This window comes from Notothenia rossii (assembly GCF_949606895.1).
Source record: "Notothenia rossii genome assembly, chromosome: 4".
Lineage (NCBI taxonomy): Eukaryota > Metazoa > Chordata > Actinopteri > Perciformes > Nototheniidae > Notothenia > Notothenia rossii.
In genome coordinates this window covers 41,492,939-41,519,513 of record NC_136902.1, presented here as the reverse complement: position 1 = coordinate 41,519,513, position 26,575 = coordinate 41,492,939, and the positions used below count along the sequence as shown (strand labels likewise).

Genomic DNA, 26,575 nt, shown 5'->3' with positions numbered 1-26,575 from the left:
TTAAATGGGAATTAAATCATCTTAAGTAATTTTGAGTGTTCCCAAAGCCCCGGTGTTCTGCAGTTTGTGTGGGCCTACTGTAGAAACTATGTCCAGGACAAGGTGTTTGGAAGTTTTGGAAGATTCATAGCTAACCACACTGAAGATTATGGAGGTATTGATCAGTCTTCTCATATTTTTAAGCCTCAACTTGTCCTCCCCCCCCCCCCCCCCCCCCTCTAACATCACCAGAAGTCATCATTTAAGGGGTCTTTTCTCAATTCTTTTTTACCGGGGGAGTATCGCCCCGGACCCCCCCTAGTATTGTTTGGTCACCATTTCCACAACCCCACCTAAAATATTTTCCACCAGTCGCCACTGGTTAGAGACAATAGAATCGAGGGGAAGTGCCTAAAATCCATCTAAACATTACCTATTGGTGAATGAGTGATGCGTAGCCAGAATGCCCAAAACCGGAAGCTGTGATACACTCTCGTAGCAGCTAATATGAAATCTCCGTTATTGACATAAATATGAAGATGGATTATCAGTAATCATTTCAAATTGACACAGATACATTAGATTAACCTTTAGCGGCGTTTTACACATTTTAATGCCATTGAACACAACTTTTGATCAGAGAACAGCAAAGGTAAGATGTTTTTTGCCGTTTTGGCTCCGTAAAGCTAAGTTGTTTGTTGTCTTGTTTCACATTCACTGCCCTGAGTTTTGGTCGCAGAGTGATGATACTTATACTTCTGGAATATTTGGAATCTCAGCTTTCATGTGATATGTTGTTTGTGCAGATCCGTTAAGTATTAAGGTATTTCTACCGTGAGTTCTGTGCTAAGTGCGTTAGCATTTCTTTGCTCAGGGCTAATTCAGAGGCTTGGTATTGCCCTTGTGTTTCGTTTAGCTAAAAATTGTTAATATTGTCTGATAGTTGAGTTTCTTCCCGTTAAGTGGGTAAGTGGGTTTACTTTGAATTATCACTATGGGCTTGAAGACATTGTGATGGGTATTTCCCACCTGACCTCTAACATTTTACTCATTATTTTATTCAGCAATACCTTGCAATTATAAATGTGTTCCAAGCTGCAACAAAACAGTGTTTTAAATACACAAATAATTTCATTGTCAAATAACAGTTAGATACAGAGACTACAGAATTATTTTTTAATTAACTTAACTCTCCTGTTTTGTATTATGATCGATTTTATCTAGTGCTTTCAATCGATTACAAATGTATCTGTGTTTCATCTTCATAACGAAGAAGTATAGATAAAAGATCGTGAACGTTGACAGCCCTCATTTAAACAGTATGTTGTGTTGTGCTGGATTACAGCATATAAAATGAGCAAGACTGTGGGCTTTATTTGTACATTATATGACAGCATGTTACATTAAATAAAGGCTAAGAAAATCTGCTGCTGGAAAAAGGAGTTGAAAAACAGTAAGCATGTTGACACAGATGACGAGTGATTGCCTCTAAATCAAATAGTAAATAGTCAAATTTAGTAAATAATACATGTTGAATGCTCTAAAAGCTTCCCGTTCCTTCCTGTTTGAAGTTATAAAGTCGGCCCTATAACAGCCCCAGTAAACATTAGTTAAGTAACTACATTGTCACACTGTAATGATGATTAACTTTAATACATAGACTGACACCATGTTAAGGCAGTGGTTCTTAAACTTTTTCTGTCATACATAATACAATTGTGCAATCCCCTAGTAACAACAACTGAACAATCAACAGGTGGAAGCAATCAATCAAAGCTCATCAGAGAATCATTGCACACCAACGAACACAAAACAGTCTGAGAAAACTGATATTTGGCAGTTGGATTCATGCAACACAATTCATATCCTAAAAAAACGTTTAAAAGAAATGTAAAACTAAATTGTGATGAGTGCTTCCTCCTGTTGATTGTTCAGTTGTTGGTGCTGTGGGAGACCACTAGATGGCGGTATTGTTCAACAGATAACTCTTGAGCAGTAAAGAGAAAACACAGGCTGATGTTTCCAACCAGGATCACTGTCCGCAGCTCCTGCAGCACCCAACATCTGCACAACATCTGTCACAGGCTGCACAACTCCACTCAACATCTTCTAATATGTTCTTCTCTTCCGCATATAAGCACTTTCATTTTAAAACATTGTTAAATCCTAATGACTTGTGAAAAAAGCAAAAGATCCACGAATGCAGTTTTACCCTAATGAATGGGATTTAAGGAAACAATCTAATCTTTCTAATGTTGTGATATGTATTCATGGCTCTACTCATGCACATTCATTTAATCATGTATCTCTTTGGTACTGACATCAAAGGGAGCTCTCACAGACAAACTACTAAAGGAGCCAATACAAGAGATGTTGTCGTTGCATATTCTGCATAATTAGAGATTCCTCAAGTAATAATGAGTTTACCAGGAGGGATTTAGTATCAAGTACAAAATATACATAAAAGATGAACCATCATCAACTTAATGACACTTTAAATCGGCATAAAACATCTCCGGCTCCGGCTATAGGCACTCAGCTTTGTAACTGAAGTGCGGACAATTCAAACCACAGCTGTCTGATAACAATGATGGAAAACGGACCTTTGCTCAGATACTGAAGGTTATTCATGTCAGTGGCCATACTTAAAGGAACCTTTTTTATTATTTAAACCCCTTCCTTTTTACCTGCTGTTTCGCTTCAGTTATCCAAACAATTAGAATAACTCCGGAGCATTTAAAAAGTCCGGCAATTACTTTCAAAATATATTATGTGTTTTAACTCAAAGAAAAATGTAGGATTTAACCATATTTGTCTTTTTTTATCCTTACAAAATAAAAAGATTAAAAATAGCTTCTGTAAAACTGGTCTGACTGTGCTGCAACGTACGATTAAAAGACTTGATAAACCCTCGTCAAATAATAATAATTCCATCCCTGTAATGTCTTTGCCTGCACACAATATAATGAGTTACCACAATAACCGAAACATTTCTCTCAGCTCCAACACGTCAGCCCCTCATTGCATGCTTTAACTTCAGATAGAGATGAACCTGAAAGTGCATTTATGCTATAATCTGTTTGCAGGAAACTCACTGATATAGTGGCTTTATTCCTTCTTTTAGCATTAACATGTTTTTAGCAGCTGACTGAGTTATCTGGACTGTTTGTCTTCAGAATGGAAAGGGTCTATCCTCCAGGGCCACGATTGGCTCTGCCGCTCTGGTTTACACCGTGGGGTCATTATATTCATGAATCTGGTTTAACACAGCGATATCAACTTAACTTTTGAACCTCTCCCAATTTGTGTCATGATATTATTGGGTACAAATGTTGACAATATAATATACCTAAACCATGATGCTAATTTGTAAAAAGGTATGGTGCTTTGTGAAGTCTGTCTGCAGTAAACAAGAAAACAACTTCTTAAATTCTTGTTTTCTGCATGGAGTTCAAATCAAACAGGCTAACCTTGGACATAACATTGTCTAATTCAGGGTGTCAAACATATGGCCCGGGGGCCAAAACCTGCCCGTCAGAGGTTCCAATCTGGCCTGCGGGTTGACTTTTCAGATTGTACAAATTGCAGAAAAGACATGAACCCCAGTTTTCACAACTTTTATGCATTTGCTATGCTTACATTGTATACATAGTGACGGCAGCTCCGCCTTTAGTTTGTATGGTGCTGTGTATAGATACTTCATTAAATGTGAACATTTTAAGAATCTCCTTTTTGCACTAAAACAAAGGGAACAATTTGAAATTGTGGTTATTTATAGGATTATACTGCTCTGGCCCACTTGAGGTCAAATGTGGCCCCTGAACTCAAATGAGTTTCACACCTCTGCTCTGGATAGAGCATTAATACTGTTGTTTTCATCTTACTCTTTATTTCCATCTTGCGACGCACAAAGCAAATGTAAGGGCTTGACAGACAATACCGTTATGAAAAGAGCTTCAAAATAAAGGTAAGAAGGTGAATAGCTGCTCCGTTTCCTCTGAAATGGGCCAAAACAGTCCACTGACCAAAGGCACATGGTGGCTCCTCAGGAAGCTACCGGTCTTTGGGTAGATCTGCGATGGTTTTGCAACCTGGAGTGGCTCTTTATCTCTCACTAACAATGCCCTGGGTAATGACCAGAGACTGGAGGTAATGGCCCGTCTTTTAGAATTGTGTATCTGTGGCATGGCGTGTCTCCCCCTCTCTGTTTAACCACAGAGAAAGTGTATCGATCAGACACATTGATTGTTAATACGTTATCTCCACCCCCGTCTCCCCCCCCCCCTCTCCAGGATATCGACTGGGTGCAGACAGAGAAGCATGTGTTCGAGCAGGCGTCCACCAATCCATTCCTAGTAGGCCTTCACTCCTGTTTCCAGACAGAAAGTCGGTAAGAGCATGAGGGGGCTGACATCTCAGCTGCAGCTCACACACCTGACAGGACCTTTCAGAATACTCTCTGATGATGCTCTGCTCTTTATTCAATCATCAAGCTGGTATATTTCCTATCATTTCATGCAATATCACCATTTTAGTTCTTAAGGTGCAAATCCAACAAAAGCTCCAACATCTCGAAGATCCAACCACAACATTATGTGCATTAATATGTGGATATTGTATATTTTATGAATTGGTCCTGGGTATTTTTGATAGTTTTCCTTCCCTTTCATTACCTTATATATTATTCAGATTATTATGATCTCCTAATTGCCTTCTGCATTGATGTGTCCTCAGTTTTCACTCGTGAAAAATAATAACGTGGTGTAATTTTTTCTTTAGAAGAGTGTCTTGTGTGGTGATCTTCAAAAACAAATGGAGGACCCAGCCATACCATACAAAGACATTTAAACATAGAGTTGAATTAGCAATAGTATTACATTCCTCTCAGCTATAATGCAAACACAAAAGCTGACAGATCATATATTCCTGGCCATGTTCATTTCACTGAAACAAGAGTTATGTGGGACTGCATAGAATAGAGGAATAATATTGTTTGTATAATCTACAGCAGGTACATTTATTGTGTTTTGTATTTGGATGTGGAATATACCTTCTAAAGAAGCATATGGATTGAAATTAAAGTGATGAGCTCATATTATCTTTTATAACTGGACTCCTTATGATATCATCTGTCATTATGTATTTCTTTATTTCTGCCTATTAAGACCTAAGATGTTCCCATCATGCTCGGTTTTGCAGGTTATTCCTGGTGATTGAATATGTGAATGGCGGGGACATGATGTTTCATATGCAACGACAAAGGAAGCTTCCGGAAGAACATGCAAGGTGAGCATCCTGTTCCTGTACACATATAGCTTGTCTACATCGCTTTATCTTTGCCAAATGTTGTACTGTAAAAGTCAAAAGCCAGGACCAGGTAGAGGGACTGCTGTGGGCCTCCAGGAACACCCTGTGTGATCAGAGGAAGTGTGTGAATGTATAATAATAATAATAATAATAGCTTAGATTTATATAGCGCCTTTCATGGGACCCAAGGTCGCTTTACGAGGAAGAACAGGGCAAAACAAACATAACAAAATAAAGGCAATCAGACAACCAGTCAGACAGACAAAAATAACAAATAGATTAGGGGCCAAAGGCAAAGTAAGTAAACAGATGGGTCTTGAGGGCCCTTTTGAAGGCGTCAAGCGTGGGGATGTTGCGGATCTCCGCAGGGAGAGAGTTTCAGAGGGTGGGGGCTGCCACACTGAAGGCTCTGTCCCCGAAGGTTCGCAGTTTGGTGCTGGGGGTGGTAAGCAGGCCAGAGCCTGAAGACCGCAGGTTCCGGGGTGGGGCATGAGGGTGAAGGACGTCCGGTAGGTACTGGGGGGCATGGGCATGGAGGGACTTGTAGGTAAGGAGGAGGACTTTGTAGGTGATGCGGGACTTGACCGGCAACCAGTGGAGGTGGATGAGGGTAGGAGTGATGTGCTGCCACGGCTTTGTATGTGTGAGTACCCTAGCAGCACAGTTTTGGACATACTGGAGCCTGTCCAGGGTTTTGTTCGGAACCCCAAACAGGAGACCATTGCAGTAGTCCAAGCGGGAGGTGACAAACGCATGGACTAGGGTTTCGGCGACCGACTCCGAGAGTGACAGTCGGAGTCTTGCAATGTTCCTTAGATGGAAAAAGGCCGATTTGGTCACAGACTTGACGTGGGAGTGGAAGGAGAGGGTGGAGTCGAGGATGACACCCAGGTTGCGGGCTTCAGGAGATGGGGAGATGGAGCAGCCTTCAACCTCGAGGATGAAGTCACCAACCTTCTGGAGCAGCGCCTTGGGTGCCACAACCATGAGCTCTGTTTTCCTGCTGTTTAGTTTGAGATAGTTGCATGACATCCATGCTTTGATGTCATGCAGGCAGTTGATGAGAGACTGAGGGGGGAGCTGGGAGGATGGAGTGGTGCTGAGATACAGTTGGGTATCATCAGCGTAACAGTGGAAATTGAGTCCATGATGTCCGATGATCTGGCCGAGGGGGAGCATGTAAATGGTGAACAGGACTGTGTGTGGTAGCTCCACAGAAAACACATCTATACACAAGACTAAATGTCTGGGTTGAAACATTTAAGAGGCCCGATTTAGCTTGTTGGGCTTTTCCCTTCTCTGCAGTGTGTTCTATAGGTTTGTGTGCATGTTAATGCTCTACAAAGACTACAATCCCTGTGTTCCCTCCAGAGGGAGTTTCTCTCCCATACACTGCCTGAAACGCCTCAATTGGACTCCTTTGTTTTCTTCATTAACATAGTGACATCACTTTGTAACACTCATGCTTCTATTGGCTAGCCTCCATTGCATTGTACGTGAAAGGCTCAGGGGCGGGACATCTCTAAGCTGTTGACCAATCACAAGCTGGCCAGCTAACCAATCAGAGCAGACTGGGCTCTGGTTTCAGACAGAGGGTGAAAAGAGGTGCTGCAGCACAGGCAGTACGAGAGAAATAAAGAGCCTTCTGAACATTAAAGCATGGATACATGTCCCATGTCCTCTTTAAAGTATGTTATGTAAATCACATGGTGTGGAGTATGTTTGCTAGAACATAAAGATCAGTTTCATGAAAGCATCATGCGTTTTGTGGTGCACTGTGCACGTGTTAGAAGATCTCCAGTCTCAAGCGCTCCTGCACCACAAACCTCTTCTCCTCATAAACCCTAATGCGGTGCTTCAGCAGCTCCATGCACGTGGCTGCGCTGCCAACATCCAATGTTACTCTTATTTTTCCCCCCACTAAGAAATATAATGAGCACCCATAATTCATCGTGCCTAGGCACTTGCGGGGCATTCCAACTGCGGCTCTGATAAATGCCGGATCAAAGGCTGGGTAATTTAGAGAGGCACCGTTGGCCCCTATCGGCCCCTGCAATCTGTATTCTGGAGACAGTGGCTGTACATATGCAAAGCAGCATGTTAATCACTCATAATGATTGTTCATATTCATGAGCAGCGCACTTAGAGAGAGCCCTGCTGCATTCCCCCGCGCCGTGGGAGAGGCGGGCCGGTGGGCGATGGATGCTGCTGATAGGATGCAGCTTCTATCAGTCTGATGTAAGCACCAGAGCCACGGCGTACAATGGAGGCTGTCACAGAGAGAGCGTGGGGGAGCGATGTGGGATTTGTGATGTCAAACATCTCTCCACGACAGTCTCTCCCTCACTGTTTGACAATCGTGGAATTACAGCAGGCGGGGGCCCGTCACTGCTAATGAAGGCTTATCTACCAGAGACAGAAAAAACTCTACCTACACATGGAGAGGAAACGCTACTGACTCACCAAGAAGCACAACAAGAACATCCAATCACGGTCAAAACAAGAGGGTTATGTTTGCTATAAATATATGTTCACCATGAGGGGGATAATCTACTTAAGGAAGCTCTTTGCACCTCTAAAAATCACTGATCATTTAGAAATAACCATGCCTGCTGCACGGCTGCTATTATTTTTTTTTTAAGTTTGAGTAATGATTTGGAGGCACAGTGAATGTACTTAACATTTCCCCTCGTTAAAGGAGTCTTCAGCCCTGGAGGCTGTAGCTTTTAGAAGGTTAACAAGTTGATCGTAAGCGTGGTTGGTTCAAGTCGGTTCATTACTTCTTTAGCATGTATGTTCTCAGCAGATATCCTGGTGATCTGTCTGATCAGAAGACATGTAGTCTTGATGATGGCACTATGATTAAAGCTTACAGTGTTCAGAATGGAATGGGTCCATCCTCTGGGGGCTATGAATGCACTCTCCAACTTTGGCACTTCAGACCATGTGGTCAATTGTGTTAATTCCCGTCTATCTGGTTTACTACAGTGATTTGTAAAAATAAATCAAAAAAGAGATAAATGCATCTTGACGCTGATTTGTAAAAAGTTCAGAATTCATGCTTTGTCAAGTCTGTCTGAAGAAGACAAGCAAACCTTGTTTCTTGTTTTCTGAATGGAGTTTGAATCGATCAGGGCTCAGCCAAACTGGTGGCTGCTCCATTAACATCCATCATTTTAATATAGCATAAATGCTGTAGAGATGTTATTGTTTACATTCGCCGCTTTGCATTGAATTGGTTTGTTATTGCATCGCAAAATGCAAATGGCTTGACGGACAGTGCGGTTATGAAAAGAACCACAAAATATATTTTTCACCTGGAGTGCTACAAGAGAGTGAAAGCACCAGCTGTGTTTTAATCCTTTTATGAGTGAAGGCAACACATGTGCAGCTACCACAGGCTATAGATAATCTGTCATGTTGTGTGCCAGAGGAGATCTTTGGCCTGATGTAGGCCCTCAAGGGCAGGTTAGAAACATCATTTTGTGCATTTCTCTCTTCACAGATTTTATGCTGCTGAAATCTGTATCGCTCTGAACTTCCTGCATGAAAAGGGCATCATCTACCGAGACCTGAAGCTGGACAACGTTCTTTTGGATCACGAGGGACACATCAAGCTCACAGACTACGGCATGTGCAAGGTAAGACACGCATTGATTTTTCAGTCCACTGTGTGGACGGCTAGCGTGGATGATCAATAATGCAGTAGATCAGTATCGACTGGAAGTACTGATTTCTTTGTTTTTTGTCCATCAATTGTGTTCTCGCACATCATATACTTTATTTATTATCAATCCACCCTGTTCCTCCTCCTACACCTCACCAGGAGGGGATCAGACCAGGGGACACCACCAGTACCTTCTGTGGAACACCCAACTACATCGCCCCTGAGATCCTCCGAGGAGAGGACTATGGTGAGTACCGAAATACAAGAACTACCTTTGATTAACCAACAGTCCATAAACACAGGACTGATCTTAAAGAGTAACTTCCAGGTTAAAGACACCTGTGAATAAATGTGTAGGAAAAAGATGAATACACTAGATTTTCAAAAAAATATACAGAAATATACACTACAGTGACATCTGGCGTCGTTTTTGTAAGACATTTTCACTTCCGCATAAAAAATCCTCGGCACGTGACCTCCCGCGTGTGACGTAAAATGGGAGAAACAAGGGGGAGAGCGGCCGGTGTAACGTATTAATAAACATGGATCCCAATGCTAGTTTCGACACAGAAGACACAGAAGAAGTTGAACATGAATATTCGAATGCATATGACGGACCACAACCTTATAATTATGAGCCTGCTAGGCGTCCAATAGACTAGGAGCAGCCAAGGATTAGAAGAAATAATGGCCATCGGAGAGAAATTGAGCTGTGGTGTGAGGAGAACCAGTGGAGAACTGGGCAGCTATCTTGGTGAGTGACCGGCGTTAGCTACAGAATGTTAGCTAACGTCACATCACAACATTGTGAAGTTAGCTATCATATATCAGGCTATAACTAAAGTAGCATTGATAATATAGTAACGTTACTGGCAGGACTGTTGATACTGATCCATAACAGAAACTAATGCGCAAGTATAAGCCGTATCTCACGTTACCTAATGCGACTCCACACTACAGTGCTGTGTACCGGAGGGGAGACGCGAGATATGGCTGATACTTGACGATCTGGCGGAGAAAGGTTGTGGAGCCTCCGTTGATATGCTGTTGTAAATGGCTTGATGGAAAGCAGGTGTGTAGTCGGGGAGGGTGCACAGCTGATTGCAGCAGGTGAGTGGAGGTTGAGCCGGGAGCCAGGAGTGACAGCCACCATGCACACACAAACAACACAGACAGGGGGAAACAAACAAACACAAAGGAGACGGCTGGAGCAGTACAGCCACCACAGCGTTACCTAATGCAACTCCACGCTACGTCTTACGGTGCCGTGTACCGGAGGGGAGAGAGAGAGAGAGCAGCGAAGGGGGGGGGGGGGGAGAGAGATGTAATACGGTTTCCTGATAAAGCTGTGGAGAGTATGTGCTGCAGGGAGGTGGATGCACAATGCACCCAGGAAAGAACGCTAGCTCCGGTCCTTTTTACTGTGGACTCGATGTCCTGTCAGGCTGGTATTTGTGCAACCTGCACAAACACAATACTGCACCATGATTACAAATGGTGAAATACAATGTAAAACTACCGAAAAATACCAGCTCACTAAAACACAACCGCTCAACTCAACGCAACTACTAACTATACCCGTGGTCAGAGAGCGGAGATGTTTACCCTTTGTGATGTAATATGACGCGTTTGACGTATGACCTTTTAAAAAAAAGCCGTTTTTAAGAGCAGAACTCAAAATTGCTCCTTTCCCTCTGAATTCCTGCCCTTATGTCTCGTAAAACATATCAAATCCTACATTCACTTTTTTAATTTAAGCATAAACGTAGAAAAAAAAAAAAAACTTCAAGATGCTCTTTAAAAGCATGAACATTCAGTTGTGGGCCCTAATTACAAAAAGACGCCTCACAGTGGATCTTTGTTTTAAATGAAGGTATAATTAAAAGGATTTTAGAGGGTTCATCGGTTGAAAAGCAAATCGGAAATAAACGCTAGGATCAACACCATTTAAGGCCCCATTCTGTTTTTTGGGTGTTCCCTCTCCTGTACTGTGTTTTATAGGTATGTGTGCATTTCAATGGTCTGTTTACTTCCTTAATATAGTGACATCCCTATATAACACTTGTACTTCTATTGGCTAGTGCTCTAACACATGGACGTGATAGGGGGCGGGACAATTCTAAGCGGTTGAGCTAACCAATCAGAGCAGACTGGGCTCTGGTTTCAGACAGAGGGTGAAAAGAGGAGCTGCAGCACAGGCAGTATGTGAAAAAGAGCTTTTTGAACGTTAAAGCATAGAGAAATGTCCCAGTAGAGGGACTACATACTGATATGTATTTAGCCTTAACTGCATCTGGCACATTTCTTAGTAGTAGTGCGTGTACAGAGAGAACAACTTTCACCATTGACCAAACATGCCTGAGTTGGTCATTCATAACAATGATAATTAGTTTCTCTGAGTCTTGTTTGTCTTAAGAATGTATTTTGTTGTGTCCCCCCCCAGGCTTCAGTGTGGACTGGTGGGCTCTGGGCGTGCTGATGTTTGAGATGATGGCTGGGAGATCCCCTTTTGATATTATCACCGACAATCCTGACATGAACACAGAGGAGTACCTCTTCCAAGGTGAGGGGAAGGAGATAACTATACATAGAGTTGAATACACCTGTGAGATACACACCTGTGAGAGATACACATGTGAGATACACACCTGTGAGATACACACCTGTGAGATACACACCTGTGAGATACACACCTGTGAGATACACGCATGTGAGATACACACCTGTATGCACGGCCGTCGAGGACCGCGAAAACACAGGTTATTATTTTGAAACCCTTTGCTACTGTACTCTACTTTTTATTGCACGTGTAGTTTCTCAATGCTGTCAGTAAAAAACATGTATTTTAGGGTTATGAGGCATAACGCTACCCTGTAAAAGCAACAATACCAAAAAGTAATATTATGAAACAGCTATCATAAATGATCAAATTATAGCTGGGTCTGAACATGTTTTCATTATTTGGGGAGGCAGGACTGTGCTTTTAAAAAATGTGCTGGCATGGAATTATTTTTTTCTTTTTTCAAAATCTTTTTATTGGCTTTTTGACAGACATCACAGTTGCAATACATTAGGTACACACGTAGAGAAGATGGTCTGTAGGAAGACTAAATAGTTACCCCACCCCCCCACCCTCACCCCTATGGGCTATGATCAAATTATAAACAAGACATCAATCAAAAAGTTACAAAACACCAACATAAAAAAATAAAAAAAATAAAAGGGGATAAAAATGACATGAAATACGAAGACCAATAACTGAAAATTACATAAAAATACAGATGCTTCTTCATGTTATTAGTCAGTAAAAATAAATACCAGGGAAATAATGGTACTGCAAGTTACATGAGGAAACAGAGAAGACAAACAAAGCAATGGTCGATATATTAGGGAGATAAGGAAAGGGGGAAGTGAAGGTCTCTTCCCCCAACTGGTCAATTCCTGACTCAGGGGGGCGGTTGGGAAAATGGGGAAATTGCTTTTGAGCAAAATGTATAATTTGGAAGAAGCGGAAAAGATGACTATTTGGCAGGTGATATTTGGCTGACAAGGATGCAAAGTCAGAGAAAACCCCATCCTTGTAAAGATTACTGATTGTGACAAGCCCGTTACCAGCCCACATACGGAAGGTGGGGTCCGAGCAGGATGGGGAGAATGAGTGATTATTTAGTATTGGAGCTAGGATTGAGGCTCTGTGTAAGCCATGTTGCCTTCTGAATTGAAGCCAAATCTTAATAGTACTGGTAACAATTGGGTTGACTGAGATTTTGTGCGTCATTACGGGAAGTTGGGAGCAAATCACAGAGTGTAAGGAGCTAGAGGAGGAGGAGATCTCCATGTGAACCCATGGTGGGCTGGAGTTAGGAGTCTTGGGGCCAATCCAGTAAAGGAGTCGGTTAATATTAGAGGCCCAGTAGTAGTGACGGAAGTTCGGGAGTGCCAAGCCACCCTCCGACTTGGGGAGCTGAAGAATTGATTTTTTAAGACGGGCGGGTTTATCATCCCAAATGAACGCATTTAGTTGACTGTCAAGACTGGTGAAAAAAGATTTATTGATGTAAATTGGGATATGCTGGAAGAGATATAAGAATTTCGGCAGAATTACCATTTTAATAAGATTGACACGGCCAACAAGGGATAAGGGAAGGGAAGACCACCTAGATAAATCCGATTTGCATTTAGCTAAGAGTGGTTGAACATTTTTGGGAAACAGATCTTTAAAGGAGCTGGTGATGGACACCCCCAAGTATCTGAAGCCATCTGATGCAATATTAAAGGGAAAAGCGGTTGGGGGGAGTGTCTTCGCCAGTTGGTTTACAAAAAATAGTTCGCTCTTTTGGAGATTTAATTTGTAGCCTGATAAACGACCAAACTGCTCAAGGATTGACAATATAGGAGGGAGAGAGGACACAGGATTGGAGACGTATAGGAGAAGGTCATCCGCGTAAAGGGAAAGTTTGTGAACTATACCATGACGAGTGATGCCCTCAAACCCATTATGGCCTCTGAGCCATATAGCTAGAGGCTCGATGGCTAAATTAAACAATAGGGGAGAAAGCGGGCAGCCCTGGCGTGTCCCACGTTGGAGAGGGAAAGCAGACGATTGAATGCCATTTGTGTTTACCGATGCAGAAGGTGAGGCATATAAAAGCTTAATCCAAGAAATAAATTTGGAGTCAAAGCCAAATTTTTCTAAAATGAAGAACAAGTAGCTCCACTCCACCCTATCAAAAGCTTTTTCCGCATCGAGTGAAACTATGACTTCGGGGACATTGGACGGGGGCGAGAAAATAACATTAAGTAGCCTCCTGGTATTGAAGAAAGAGTGTCTCCCTATCATAAAGCCTGTTTGGTCAAGCGGAACTATAGAAGGTATCACGAGTTGGAGGCGGAGGGACAAAATCTTAGCCAGTATTTTACAATCAACATTTAGGAGAGAAATTGGTCTGTAGCTGCCACAGAGAGTAGGATCTTTATCCTTCTTCAATAGTAGAGAGATGGATGCCATGGACAGGGTTTGAGGTAATCTGCCTTCTTTAAGGGAATCATTATACATCCTTGCTAGAATTGGGGCCAAAAGAGACGAATATGCCTTGTAAAATTCGACTGTGAAGCCGTCCGGACCAGGGGATTTCCCATTTTGCATAGATTTGATGGCTTCCTGTATCTCTAAAGTGGAAATGGGGTCCCCCATTCCGCCTGCGTTAACTACGTCAATTTGGGGGAAAGTTAAGGAGTCAAGAGGATTTGGGTTTATTGTGCCAATTGTGGGGCATTCAGAAGTGTACAAATTATTATAAAATTCAAAGAAAGACTTGTTTATTTAAATCGGGTCAGAGACTAAATTGCCTTCGGGCGACTTTACTTTGGGGATTAATCTGGAAGCGTTAACTGCCCGAGCCTGTTGAGCCAGAAGCCTCCCAGCCTTGTCCCCTTGTTCAAAAAAGCGCTGCTTAGTTTGCCTCAGTTGTCTCTCCACTACGCTCGTCATTAAAAGGTCATGTTCCAAATGTAATAATATGCGTTCTTTATATAAGGTTGGTGAGGGGGAGAAGGAATACGTTTCATCAATTCGGAGAAGTTCTTCCAAAATTGCCGACAGCCGAACCCTTTCATCCTTTCTTAGTTTGGAAACATACGATATAACCTGCCCACGAACATAGGCTTTGAGAGCCTCCCACACTGTTCCACAACTTACGTCAGCAGTGTCATTAATTTCGATATATAAACGAATCTGAGAGTTAACAAAGTCCTTAAACTTGTCATCTGACAGCAGGTGGGAACTGAACCTCCACAACTTAGCGGGAGTAACACTAAGAGGGAAGTGGATGTCAATTGATACAGGGGCGTGATCTGAGGTGGTTATAGGATGGTATTGACACGCGCTGGCAAGGTGTAGCAAGCTGTCATCAAGCAGAAAAAAATCTATTCGCGAGAATGTGTGGTGGACGTGTGAGAAAAAAGAGAAAGCTTTACTTTGAGGGTTTTTAAATCTCCAAGGGTCTGAGATTCCTAATTGTGCTGCATAATTTGAGACTACTTTGGCGGATTTTGAGAGAGTGCCAAGTTTAAGGGATGACCTGTCGAGATGCACATCTTGAATCAAGTTAAAATCTCCACCCACGATTATGCGGTGATTGTCTGCGTTCGGGATTTTAGCAAAAAGGTTCATAAAGAATTGGTCATCATCCCAGTTGGGTGCGTAAACAGTAAACCAAAATTACAGGCATGCCCTGCAAGACACCTGAAACTATGACGTAGCGGCCATTATTGTCGAGAATAGTATTTGTTGGTACGAACATCACACTCTTGTGAATAATAATGGCAGCACCTCTGGCTTTACTAGAAAATCTTGAGTGGAAGTAATGGCCCATCCACGCCCGCTTGATGCGAAGGGTGTCAGACGTTTTAAGGTGTGTTTCTTGTAAAAATATAATGTCCCCTTTAAGATGTTGCAATCGAGTCAAGACCTTACCAATTTTAATAGCTTTGTTCATTCCTCTGGTGTTCCAGGAGATCAGGCGCACACTTCTGCCAGCAGTCGTCATACTGTTAGTCATATGGGGAGTCTAATGAAGGTGGTCTGAAAACGTTGTACTTCCCGAGGACTGAGGGGAGAGGAGTGGTGGGGGGGAAGAAGAAGACCGGGGAAGGGGAAAAAACAGTACAAAAAAAACAAGCGAAGGCAAAAATAGACAAACCATAAACAAAACACAACCCATGAACCCAAATGTGACCATACCCGGACCCTCGCAAATACAAACCCTGACTGAGCGCTATAGCTCAAAGCTCAACAGCAGAACTTATCTTCCGGGGTCCCGTTCCCTATACTAAAAGCGGGAAGCCCATTGTAACACGGAAGAGTATCAAGTGAACAAACAAAAAAACAAAAAACTCAAGTGTATATATATATATGCATAAAATAGCAATTATACTAACATCCATAGATAGGTAAACAGCCTACCAATATAAGCATAGCAGGGGGCAATAAGGCACTGACATATATCTCAAGTAACATACATAAATAAAATAAGGCCCAGAGATCAAGTAAAACAAAATAGAATTGCACTTTAAGGGTTAAAACCCATAGAAGGAATCAGTTCATACAGCATTCAGAACAGTTCAAGTACCTGGGTCCCATGTAGTGTAAACAGTAGCAGGTACATTCATGTTCATTGCAATATCAGCACTAGGCTCAAACTATCAGTGCAAATACCAGAGCAGCCAAAGTGCATGTACAAAAAGTGTCCATGAAAGCAGAATACAAAAAAAGTAATAATAGTCTCTTACTAAACGTCCCATCAGACGCGTGAGACTGATTCAGCGTCAGGACGAATGGATGCTATGTAGCATTTAGCCTCTGTCCCCGAGGAGAATCTCTTCTTACCTCCCTCCTTCGATACGATAGAAAGCCTCGCAGGGAACAGCAGGGCTGGCTTGAGCCCTAGGGTGTAAAGCTCCGCCATCACCTCTCGGTATTTGTAGCGCTGTTCCATCACTTCGGGTGCGTAGTCCTCGTAGATGGCGATGGGCGTACCTTGGTATTGTAGCTTGCCTCTCCTGGCCCGGGCCTCACGGATAATATTCTCCTTCTGCTGGTACCTGTGGACGCGGATGATGACCGGCCGTGGCCTCTGTCCCGGCTTGGGCTTGTCGGTGGGCCCTGTTGCACTCCGGCGGCGAATCAAGGACGCCCTCACCAAGGACCTCCATCAGCAGCTTCGGGAAGAATGTCGAGGGATGAGGGCCCTCAATGGATTCTGGCAAACCGCCAATTCTTATATTGTTGCGCCGGCTGCGGGACTCGAGATCAGTGACCTTGGCCAACAGTTTAGCATTGCTGTCCGTTAGCGTAGCACAAGTAGCCTCCAGGGCTAACATGCGTTCGTCCTGCAAGTTAGCATTGGACTCGAGCGAAGCAATTGTCTGCCCCGTGGTCTGACACAGTCGCTTGGATTCGGTCTAGTTTGGCTTCAAGAGTTGAGATGGCAGACTTAAAGTCGGCAGAGAGAGCTCTATGGTGGTCTTCAAGGAGGCTAGCTATGTCCGCCATGTTGAGATCGTTGCTAGCTAGCTCGGGGCTATCGGTCCCGGCGGTTTTTTCTTTTTTGTTGCTTTTCGCCGATTTGGGCGGCATACTATGGTGGCGTTGTGAGCGGAATAATATTAATGTTCACTTGAATGTAAGTTAAAGAAAAGTTATGGGCTTCAGAAAAGTTACAGCACAAAAGTTTGCGGGAGCAGAACTACGCACGTCTCTACTCCGTCATGCCCAACCGGAAGTCTCCTGGCATGGAAATTTGACCAACAGAATAAAAACCGAGGAAAATTTTGTCCTGATGAAGGAGCTGGCGAAAATATTATAAATCATTTGCAATCATCCTGTGGAGATCATACATTTCTGAATGAATACCATGGCAACCAGTGTTAGACAGACAATAATAGCCTTGGGGGGGTATTTCTTTCTCAAAACTGTTTAATTTGGATTATAAATGATGGATGTTTCTGCAGTTCTTAATCACTAAATACATATTTACAAAAGTATATTTTCACTTTAAAGTTATTTATTTAGAAAAGTCATACAGCAGTTTTTAGTTGTATTCTGTAATGTCGGTCCCTGTTTCATGATCAGGAGTGTCTCCAGCTCCTCACTACATCCTGTGCTTTATGGATTAGCAGTAGAGGGATATTGGGAAATCAAATATGAGTATTGAGAGCGTCTGGCAGGCTGTTTGGTGCCATTTAAACAAAAACATGTTAGTTTAACCCTTTGTGATGCATAACTGAGAGTCTGAGAGTGTGGAAAACAGATGCCATGTAAATAACAATCACCTCTGGGCTGTAAAGGATTTATGTGTGTTTGTAAATCCAGGCTTAGATGGGTCTTTATGCTTCATTGAAATGAGTGAACCTCAGAAATAAAGCTAATGTTATTGCTCTCACATGTTAATTAGCTTTAGTTTGCTGTAGTCTCTCAATCCACTCCTGTTTTATTTTAGTTTGTGAGATTTATTGGCATTTGAGTGACTTATTGTTGCATTTACATTAGTGATATAATTTGATAAGGCTAAGGAAAATAACCATTGCTCTCATTTTGGTATTTAGTTTTTATTTCCTATTGATGTAAATGTTTTGTCTATTTCTACTTAAAAAGTGAGCGATTTATGAGTTGAATACTCTGTTGGCAGAGTATATGGTCTCTTAAACCCCATTGGATGACGATATGGTGGTCAGGCAGAAAAAGAAAAAAAACTGGTTTCTTAATGTTTTAAAGCAGTGTTTCTTACGGTGGCCGGCAGGTGCAAACGTGGAACAACGGCCCAAAACGCATACATAAGCAGGAAACACCTGCAAATAATGAAATGAAAAACAAACAAACCCTGAAAACAAATACAACAGAGAAACGCTGCATTTACAGAAATGATGCAAACTAAATACAACATGTACGGATGATGTCTGGTCAGACATCAATCTGTTCCACATAGCGCCCCCCTTTCATTTCAGGATTTGCAGCTGTTTCCTGCTTATGTATGTGTTTTTGGCCGTTGTTCCGCGTTTGCACCTGCTGGCCACCGTAGTTTCTCAACTGGTGGGTCGCGACCCACTTTTGGGTCGCGGACCCGTTTCGAGTGGGTCGCAGATGTGTGAGTGAAGAAAAATAAATTGAAAAAAAAACATGGAAAAAAGTCAAATTTTTATTTGGAAGGCCCGATTTCCTTACGCTGTGCATGCAGTCGGCGTTGGACTGGAAGTACCGGAGACAATAAACGGTTCTGAAAACTTCTGTCACGTAGTGATCATCTTCTCAATAAAACATCTTTGCTGATGTTTTTTCGAGTCTTCTGGCCAATCAGAATCAAGATTGTTGCCGGAAGTCCCCATGGAGAATAACTTAGCGTTAGAACTATTCACATAATGAAATATGACCCCGGTTTGATGATTGACAGTTCACAGAACAATGGGGGCTATCTACCCTTTCCCACAATTTAAAGTAATTCACTAAGACTAGCTCCTCTTTGCTCTTCTCTCTGTGTGGAGCAGCAAGTTCAGCTTCAGAACAAAGTAAAAAACAAACAATGGCATCAAATATTATGAATATGTTGGGTAGTAATAGATTTATTTATTTTCTTCTCAGAGTGTACTAGAATGCGTAGTTTATATGTTAGTATTTCTAAAAATAAGGGATATATGCCCTGTACTTTACTTTAATTAATAATGTATGCTGAAAAGCGTATATATCACAGCACCATCTTTCGTTGAATAGATTTGAGTGGTTCAAAAATGTTGGGTCGCAATCTATTGACTAAGGAAAGAGTGGGTCCCGAGGCCTGACCAGTTGAGAACCACTGTTTTAAAGGACATTAAGAAAATCTGTTGCATGTGAGCTGAGCAAGAAATGAATATTTGAGGAATGAATGTAACACTGTGGAGCCGGGGGTTTCGATTGCCAGTTCGCTTGAGAGAAAAATGTGTGTCAACATCCCACAATGCTCTATATCTGCCGATGAAAAAAATGTAATTTTAATTTCACAGATCAAGTAATCCCTCTTAACAGAGTAGGTACTGGAAATAACAAAAGGCGGAAAAATATAGGCATAACAAAAAGAGAACCTAAGAAAAACTTGAGCCTACAAAATTAACAAAAGAAACAAAACCTGACATGAGTGAAAGCGATCCTTTCTGAGCTGAGGCTTGCCACGACCATTCGGAGAAACAAACAAGACGAACTGACAGAGGACAGGGGAGAGACAGGACTATTCAAACATGAGGTGAGGGGGAACAGGTGGAAACAATCAGGGGCGGGGCAGACACTGATGATGGCCCACAAGGGGAGGAAGAAACAGGCCTGAAATGAAAGACAAGAGGTAAGTACAAAATAAAACAGGAAATGGAAAACGAGACGTGACAATAAACTCAGAGACTGACTAGAGATGAAGAACCTAAATAAACAGACATGACCAGACGTGAAAAAACATGAAAATGACAGACATAATACATAAACATAAGTAACACATTTGACGAGACACAACAAATACTCATTTAATTCAGGAGGAATGCATCTATAAAAAAAAATCTTTATGAGCCAGGCGTTTCTTGTGAGTTTTGCATGTAGTATTGCTTCAATTGTATTTACCTCCATACCCAATTGAAAAGACACTCGGGCAAATGTCACTCAAACTCTCATGGAATGGCCTCCACCCACTACATACATTTCCAGACTTAGTTGATTGATGGACATCTGACCCAGCTAATGGTTATATCCATGTCTTGCTTTCTAAACAGTCATTGGATAAAAGCCAAGTTTTAGACGAGCGACTGTAAAACAAATGCATTACCTTCAAGGATTTACCACAATATTGTAATTAACAATCACCAATGTGAGATTTTAAACTTCTAGGGATTGGCCAGCTCTCAAGGAAATTACATTACATTGAAAAGCGAAACAACTTAATACACAATAACAACAAAGCTAACTTTGGTTCGGACCAAAGGAAACAAGGTTTTGGTTTCATCACACCCTCTACAATCTCTGTCCTATTTGTATTTGTGTTCCTGGAGCCATATGGTAGCCTCACATAGACCCCCCCCTTTACCTCCCTCTCTCACACAGCCACCCATACAGTCCTGTATAACAGAAATTCCTCCATATAGCCTCGTGTGTCGCAATATGTCTCTGCTGTGGCTGTCAGGGCTCCGCGGCTAGCATCTGTTACTAGCCCGTCCTCCTGCCGTCTCGCTGGTGGAGCAGCAGGTTCTTACACCAGTTCCTGCCAACGGAAACCAACCCTTTCTCTATAGGTGCCGCCCAGCCATATGCCACCTATGGACCCTTTGCCAGCCCTGCTCTGTGTCCCATTGCTGCAACCCTATAGCTTCAGACACACATATATTTGACTCAGTGGGGAGCCAAGCACAAGGTGGCATTCTTGTGATAACATGTACAATTTTGATGACAGAAATATATTAGAAACGCCAACATCTTCACTCCAGGTCAACCAAGTAGCTTTTCCCCAGTTATCTCTCTAAGTATTCACCAGGCTGAATGAATATTACAGTATTTCTGTATATCTATCATAAGCTCAAATCGGCTGTAAATAACTAAACTAGTCTTAACATTTTGTACCAATATTTATTCAGCTTTAATGTGCACCGGAGAGGTTTTGGAACATGGCTGTGCTCTTCTGTTTTTGGTGTCATTTCCCTGACAAGTGAGAGGATTATTTTACGACATTAAACAAACACCAAGCAAAGTTAAAGCTGGAGGGACACATTGAAATAAAACTATGGAATTCGGTGAATTCCGTTTGTTGTATTTATTTAGATTCATATTAATCTAGCAAATAATACATTATGACAAAGTTGGATATTGTGCTTTCCAGAATAATGGTTCTTTAACCTTTGTTTTGTCTTCCTGGCTACTTTTGTTGACTCTTTATTAAGCTTGTATAATGAATCAACGTATTCTGTTTTACACCTTTTTAGCCAACTTCATTCCATCTTATTAATATATAGTTTTATTTATGGTCAATAGACCTGATTTACACTCATTTAAATTAGAATTAAATTAAAAATTTGCATTTTGAAGTAAAAAAGGCAAACATTTTAATTTAATGAACCTTATCTCTAGTCATTTTCCTCCATGGAGTATCATAAGTAATATTTGAATTGCATCTTAACTACGAACAACAGTTCAAATTCTGGCAGTGATAGATATCATTAAAAAACGTCATTAAAGACGGAGTTGAGACACTTCTTTATTTCAGCAACAGTCTGCAGATCATCCTGGCTGCACAGACCCCCAACAACCCGCTACAATAATACATGTTGTCCACCTGAGTAGAAAAATCACTAATAAGTAACAGCTGCAGAAAAACATGAAACGTATAAAACAAGTAACATGAGGTGAAAAATTAGACGGAACAAAAAGCCTGTAGCCTGAGAGGCAAACCCCGGGGAAAAGAGTGTGCACTAATAGCTTGATGAGGCATGTGGCTGGAGACTCATTCATTCACGTTCATGTAATTACTGCACTTCAACTGAGTATAAAGACAAGTGGTTTTGTTACCAGCTGAAATCTTCTTTGCTCAAAAGAAACACCTGATCTGAGCATACCATGTCCAATTTACAGTTTACACTATTCTGTCACTTCTGTTATTCTGACACATGGTAGTGACAGAGAGTAAACACGTGCACACACTGACAATGTGACCTTGAGCTGTGTATTGAAGCACTACAGTTTGAGGCAGAGCTATAACCTTTTTAGATTTTGAGGGAAAACTATTTTTCACCGAGTTTTTGTTCTCGGTTGTATGACATTGTAAAGCTGTGTGAGTCTCAAGGCTGTGTGTAGACAATCAGAAGTGAGAGAAGAAGAAAACAGTCCTCTGTATCTCCTCCCCTCCTTTGACTCCCACTCAGCAGACATGGTCACCCACAGGCAGGTTGGACTGTGAATCATCCTCCTCCCTACTCACGATCTTCCTCCTTTCTCCCTCTCTCTCTCTTTTCTTCTCTCCAATAGTAATTCTTGAGAAGCCCATTCGCATCCCAAGGTCTCTGTCAGTGAAAGCTGCCAGCGTACTGAAGGGCTTTCTAAACAAGGTGAGAGCAGTCCCTCCCAATGCAGCCCTCCGTGTGTGTGTGTGTGTGTGTGTGTGTGTGTGTGTGTGTGTGTGTGTGTGTGTGTGTGTGTGTGTGTGTGTGTGTGTGTGTGTGTGTGTGTGTGTGTGTGTGTGTGTGTGTGTGTGTGTGTGTGTGTGTGTGTGTGTGTGTGTGTGTGTGTGTGTGTGTGTGTGTGTGTGTGTGTGTGTGTGTGTGTGTGTGTGTGTGTGTGCGCACTGCTGCTGCTCATTGTAGGATCATGGCCAGTATTTACTCTGTTGTCCTGTGCTACAATGGTGAAATCCAAATAATAACCAATGTATTCAGTTACAATTACCAATTACCTGTACAAAATGTAAACTTATCTTGGTATCAGAAAATGTAATTAATGTAAACTGATTACTTACCATCCTTTTTAATTGACTTAATATCAAATGCAATGCAAATAAATGCAAAAGGAAATCATGTTAATACTAAAGTTTAGTATGAACCACAAGAAAACAATGTAAATTATTTTACAATGTAAGATGTAAAACACATTGGGACAATAGTACAACATAAATGCGATTGTTTGCCATTACACTGCTGGACTGGGTGACATTTTTACGTTTACAACACACACACACACACACACACACACACACACACACACACACACACACACACACACACACACACACACACACACACACACACACACACACACACACACACACACACACACACACACACACACTGTAGGTGATTTTGACTTGATCCACACACATTGTCCTATGACCACAAATACTAACTAGAGCATCAAATGTGTCCTTTTTTAAGAACTTACTTATGGTTTTTCCAAGTAATTGTAATTCAATTCAGATGTACATCTGTGAGCCATTGAGCTGTTGGTGTTCATATGAAATCTGTTGACAAAAATATATAGGTAATATAACACTAGAGTTATTATTTTACTCATTCTGGTTTCAAGCCTTGTCATACTAATAAATGGAAGTGGCCTGAAAAAAAATCAACATTACGTTTAAGAAGGCCCTTTAAGAAATATATATATTATTTTTTAATCAGTTTGTTACCGACTACAAGGTTGCATGTGTGTGACGTCTTAGTGTATCTGTTAGCATGAGGCTGCTAACAGCCTTCACATACACTTCCACTCTTTAAGTCTTCAGAATAATTGTTGTAATGAACAGAGCGCAGTCCGAGCTGAGCGGCAAGCGGGGGGGCCACATGTGCACATAAACATGATGAAAACATGTGTGGCCAGCATTATTGCTAATTGTCCATGTTGGCTCTTTCTCTTATTAATATCTAATATGAAAATGGGGTGAATGCTATCTTTTGACACCCCCCCCCCCCTGGACTTTATTAGTGCAGAGCTAAGTATAATCACCCTGACAGTAGGCCTGCGTTGTTTACATGCAGATGCTGAATTATAAAGAATAGTCTCTATTTGAAATACAGATGATCCTGTTTATCTCGCTGACCAGCTGTTTTGGTCCCAACAGGATCCCAAGGAGCGGCTGGGGTGCCAGGTCGAGACAGGCTACACAGATATCAAGTCACACACATTTTTCCGCAGTATAGACTGGGACCAGGTAAGAGCAGAGTGAGTGAGGACAGAAGACATGTCATGCTATGATTGGATAAATGTTGTTTATCGCAGCTATGTTAATGTGCACTTCGATTATTTAACATGCATAGTTTGTGGGATGTGGCCGGAGACTCATTCATTCACATTCATGTAAATACTGCATTCTAACTGAGTATAAAGAAAAGTGGGTTTTTTACCAGCTGAAATCCTCTTTGTTCATCCCAAAGGACAAGGAGACATTTTGGGATGACATTTTCAAAATATACACATGTATATAAAAGTTGCAGTTATATTCTCTCTAAAACTTTCTTGGAATGTAAAGATGACACAGAAGGTCCCCAAGACCTTTTTTATTTAATTTTAGTCAACAAAAATCAAACAATACTTTGACAGATTACTGTTTAAATGCCAAATCCCACTCAGTGACCTTCATGTCGTTGGAGTGCCACATTGTATGTCCTGAAAGGTAAAACACAATATCTCCTCCTCAGCAATACACTTCGCTGCTTTACCTGTTGCACTTCCGAGCGGCATGTTAGCTAATGTTAGCAAAAAAGGAAAAAACAGTTAGCACAAACCATGAACAAAGCACCATGCAGACATTTATGAAAATGTAAGCTGACTTTAATGTTTACACATCATGTTAACATGAGCGTTATCATGTGAGCTTAACTTTTGAGTTGATTATTTGAACCCATGAGATCATGATGACCGGGGCTTTAGGATCTGTGGATCAATCTAACATGGCGTCCCCTAAATTTGATTTGACTCTGATTGTAGCAACATCGGGCCATTCGTGAGGGCATCTTAAGCCATCGTATGACCACCGGTGGAGTTTCTCAGGCTCCGGCAGCAACTTCGTGAGCGGTGGCAAAATATTTGGCATGCCAAAAACTTGCCGAAGGACCTTGCGAAGGTTCATTTTCGTGTTGAATTTGTGTATCAATTTTGCCCTTCATAAGGCACCCGTGAGGGCATCTCGTCAAATCGTGTCATCTTCGTCTGATCATCGGTGCCATCGGGCATTTTTCGCCCCACGAAGACAATACGAAGGAAACAAGAAGCTGCCCGATTGTCTTAGGAAGGCAACACGACTATGTGAAGCCCTCACAATGACGTTGTGTAGCCATCGTATTATAGTACGATGACATCGAGATTGCATTTATTGCACAGCAAAATCATGTAAACATATTATGTAAATAATTCAATTTGTGTTCTGTGAAACTGAAAAGGATATTACATTGTTTTTGTTACTTTCGTTGCAGTTGTATGTCTTAAATGTAATTTAGGTTAACTTCCTGTTTTATTTAGATGCTTTTATTTTGAAGGCGAGTTTACGCTGTTGACAGGAAGTTGTTGTTGTTGCTATGGAAACAACATGACGGAGATAAGTGATATCTTCTAATCTACATATAAAGATGGAGAAAGTAAAGAATAAAGTGTATGTTTAAATGTTAGCACCCCCCGAAGAGGCACAAGCTCTTACGTTGAGTCTGGATACATTCTAAATCATCAGTAAAGTCTACGACCATATTTCCGTGTGTGGTTCGGGTGCCATGGTGTGGCCTTCTGTAGGCATCGTACTTGCTTCAGCTGTTGCTTGGCTGTTGACCAACTTCGGGGCCATCTTCGTGCAAAATTCACAATTCCATATTCGTGTGTCCATCTGGTGTCAATTTCGGGACAGTGTGACGCGGGCTTTACAAACCACCGCTGTCAGCAGGAGGGGAGGGGTCTGGCCCAAACGCAGGAGACAGGAAGACTTAAAGGTAGGGTAGGTAAGAATGGAGAAACCAGCTCGAGTCTGCTAGAATTTGAAAGAACGCAGCCAAAAAAAAAAATGTGCCCCTTCCTTCAGACTTCCTTACAGAGCCCCTCCTCCAACACACACAAACGCGCACATGACCAAAGAGGGCATAAGATAAGTTTGTGCACAGACAGAAGGCTGACAGGCAGGTAGGCCATCCAGTTACTTTAGCCGGGCCGGCTCAGATGATTGGTCGTGCTTTTTACAGCGCTACGTCTTCCACAGATTACATTTTTTTAATGTATTTATTGTCAAAGCATTTAATGTATTCATTGCTATCGGGATGTTAAGAGCATTCCCTGGAAAATAACAAAAAGTGTTTCTGAAGTGAATTACCTACCCTACCTTTAACAGACAACACTTTAAAGTGCAGATAAAGTGCAGGTGTACATGAGGACACGTGGTTTCAGGGCTTATGGGAACCTGGTGTAACTAATAACGCCAGGAGACCCTATCAAACAGGGGGGAAATACACAAAGACATAAAAAAAACAGACATCATTGAAATAAAACTTTAAAATGAAACCGAAAACAATCAGACTGAAACTACAACTGTGCCACAGTTACAGTAGCCGGACAATCGGACCATGTTGAACAGCCACGCCCAAAACTAGCAATGAACC

The 26,575-nt window shown here is 41.8% G+C and overlaps 1 protein-coding gene across 1 annotated transcript in view; it reads left to right on the top strand.

Moving 5' to 3' along the window:
• Window positions 1–26,575, top strand: part of prkcz (protein kinase C, zeta) — a 183,747-nt gene that overhangs the window by 132,144 nt on the left and 25,028 nt on the right. The window contains exons 7-13 of the mRNA XM_079673749.1: window positions 4,122–4,369; window positions 5,179–5,265; window positions 8,792–8,927; window positions 9,113–9,200; window positions 11,397–11,516; window positions 22,476–22,555; window positions 24,061–24,150. Coding sequence (XP_079529875.1) covers window positions 4,122–4,369; window positions 5,179–5,265; window positions 8,792–8,927; window positions 9,113–9,200; window positions 11,397–11,516; window positions 22,476–22,555; window positions 24,061–24,150 — 849 coding nt within the window. The remainder of the gene's footprint in view (window positions 1–4,121; window positions 4,370–5,178; window positions 5,266–8,791; window positions 8,928–9,112; window positions 9,201–11,396; window positions 11,517–22,475; window positions 22,556–24,060; window positions 24,151–26,575) is intronic.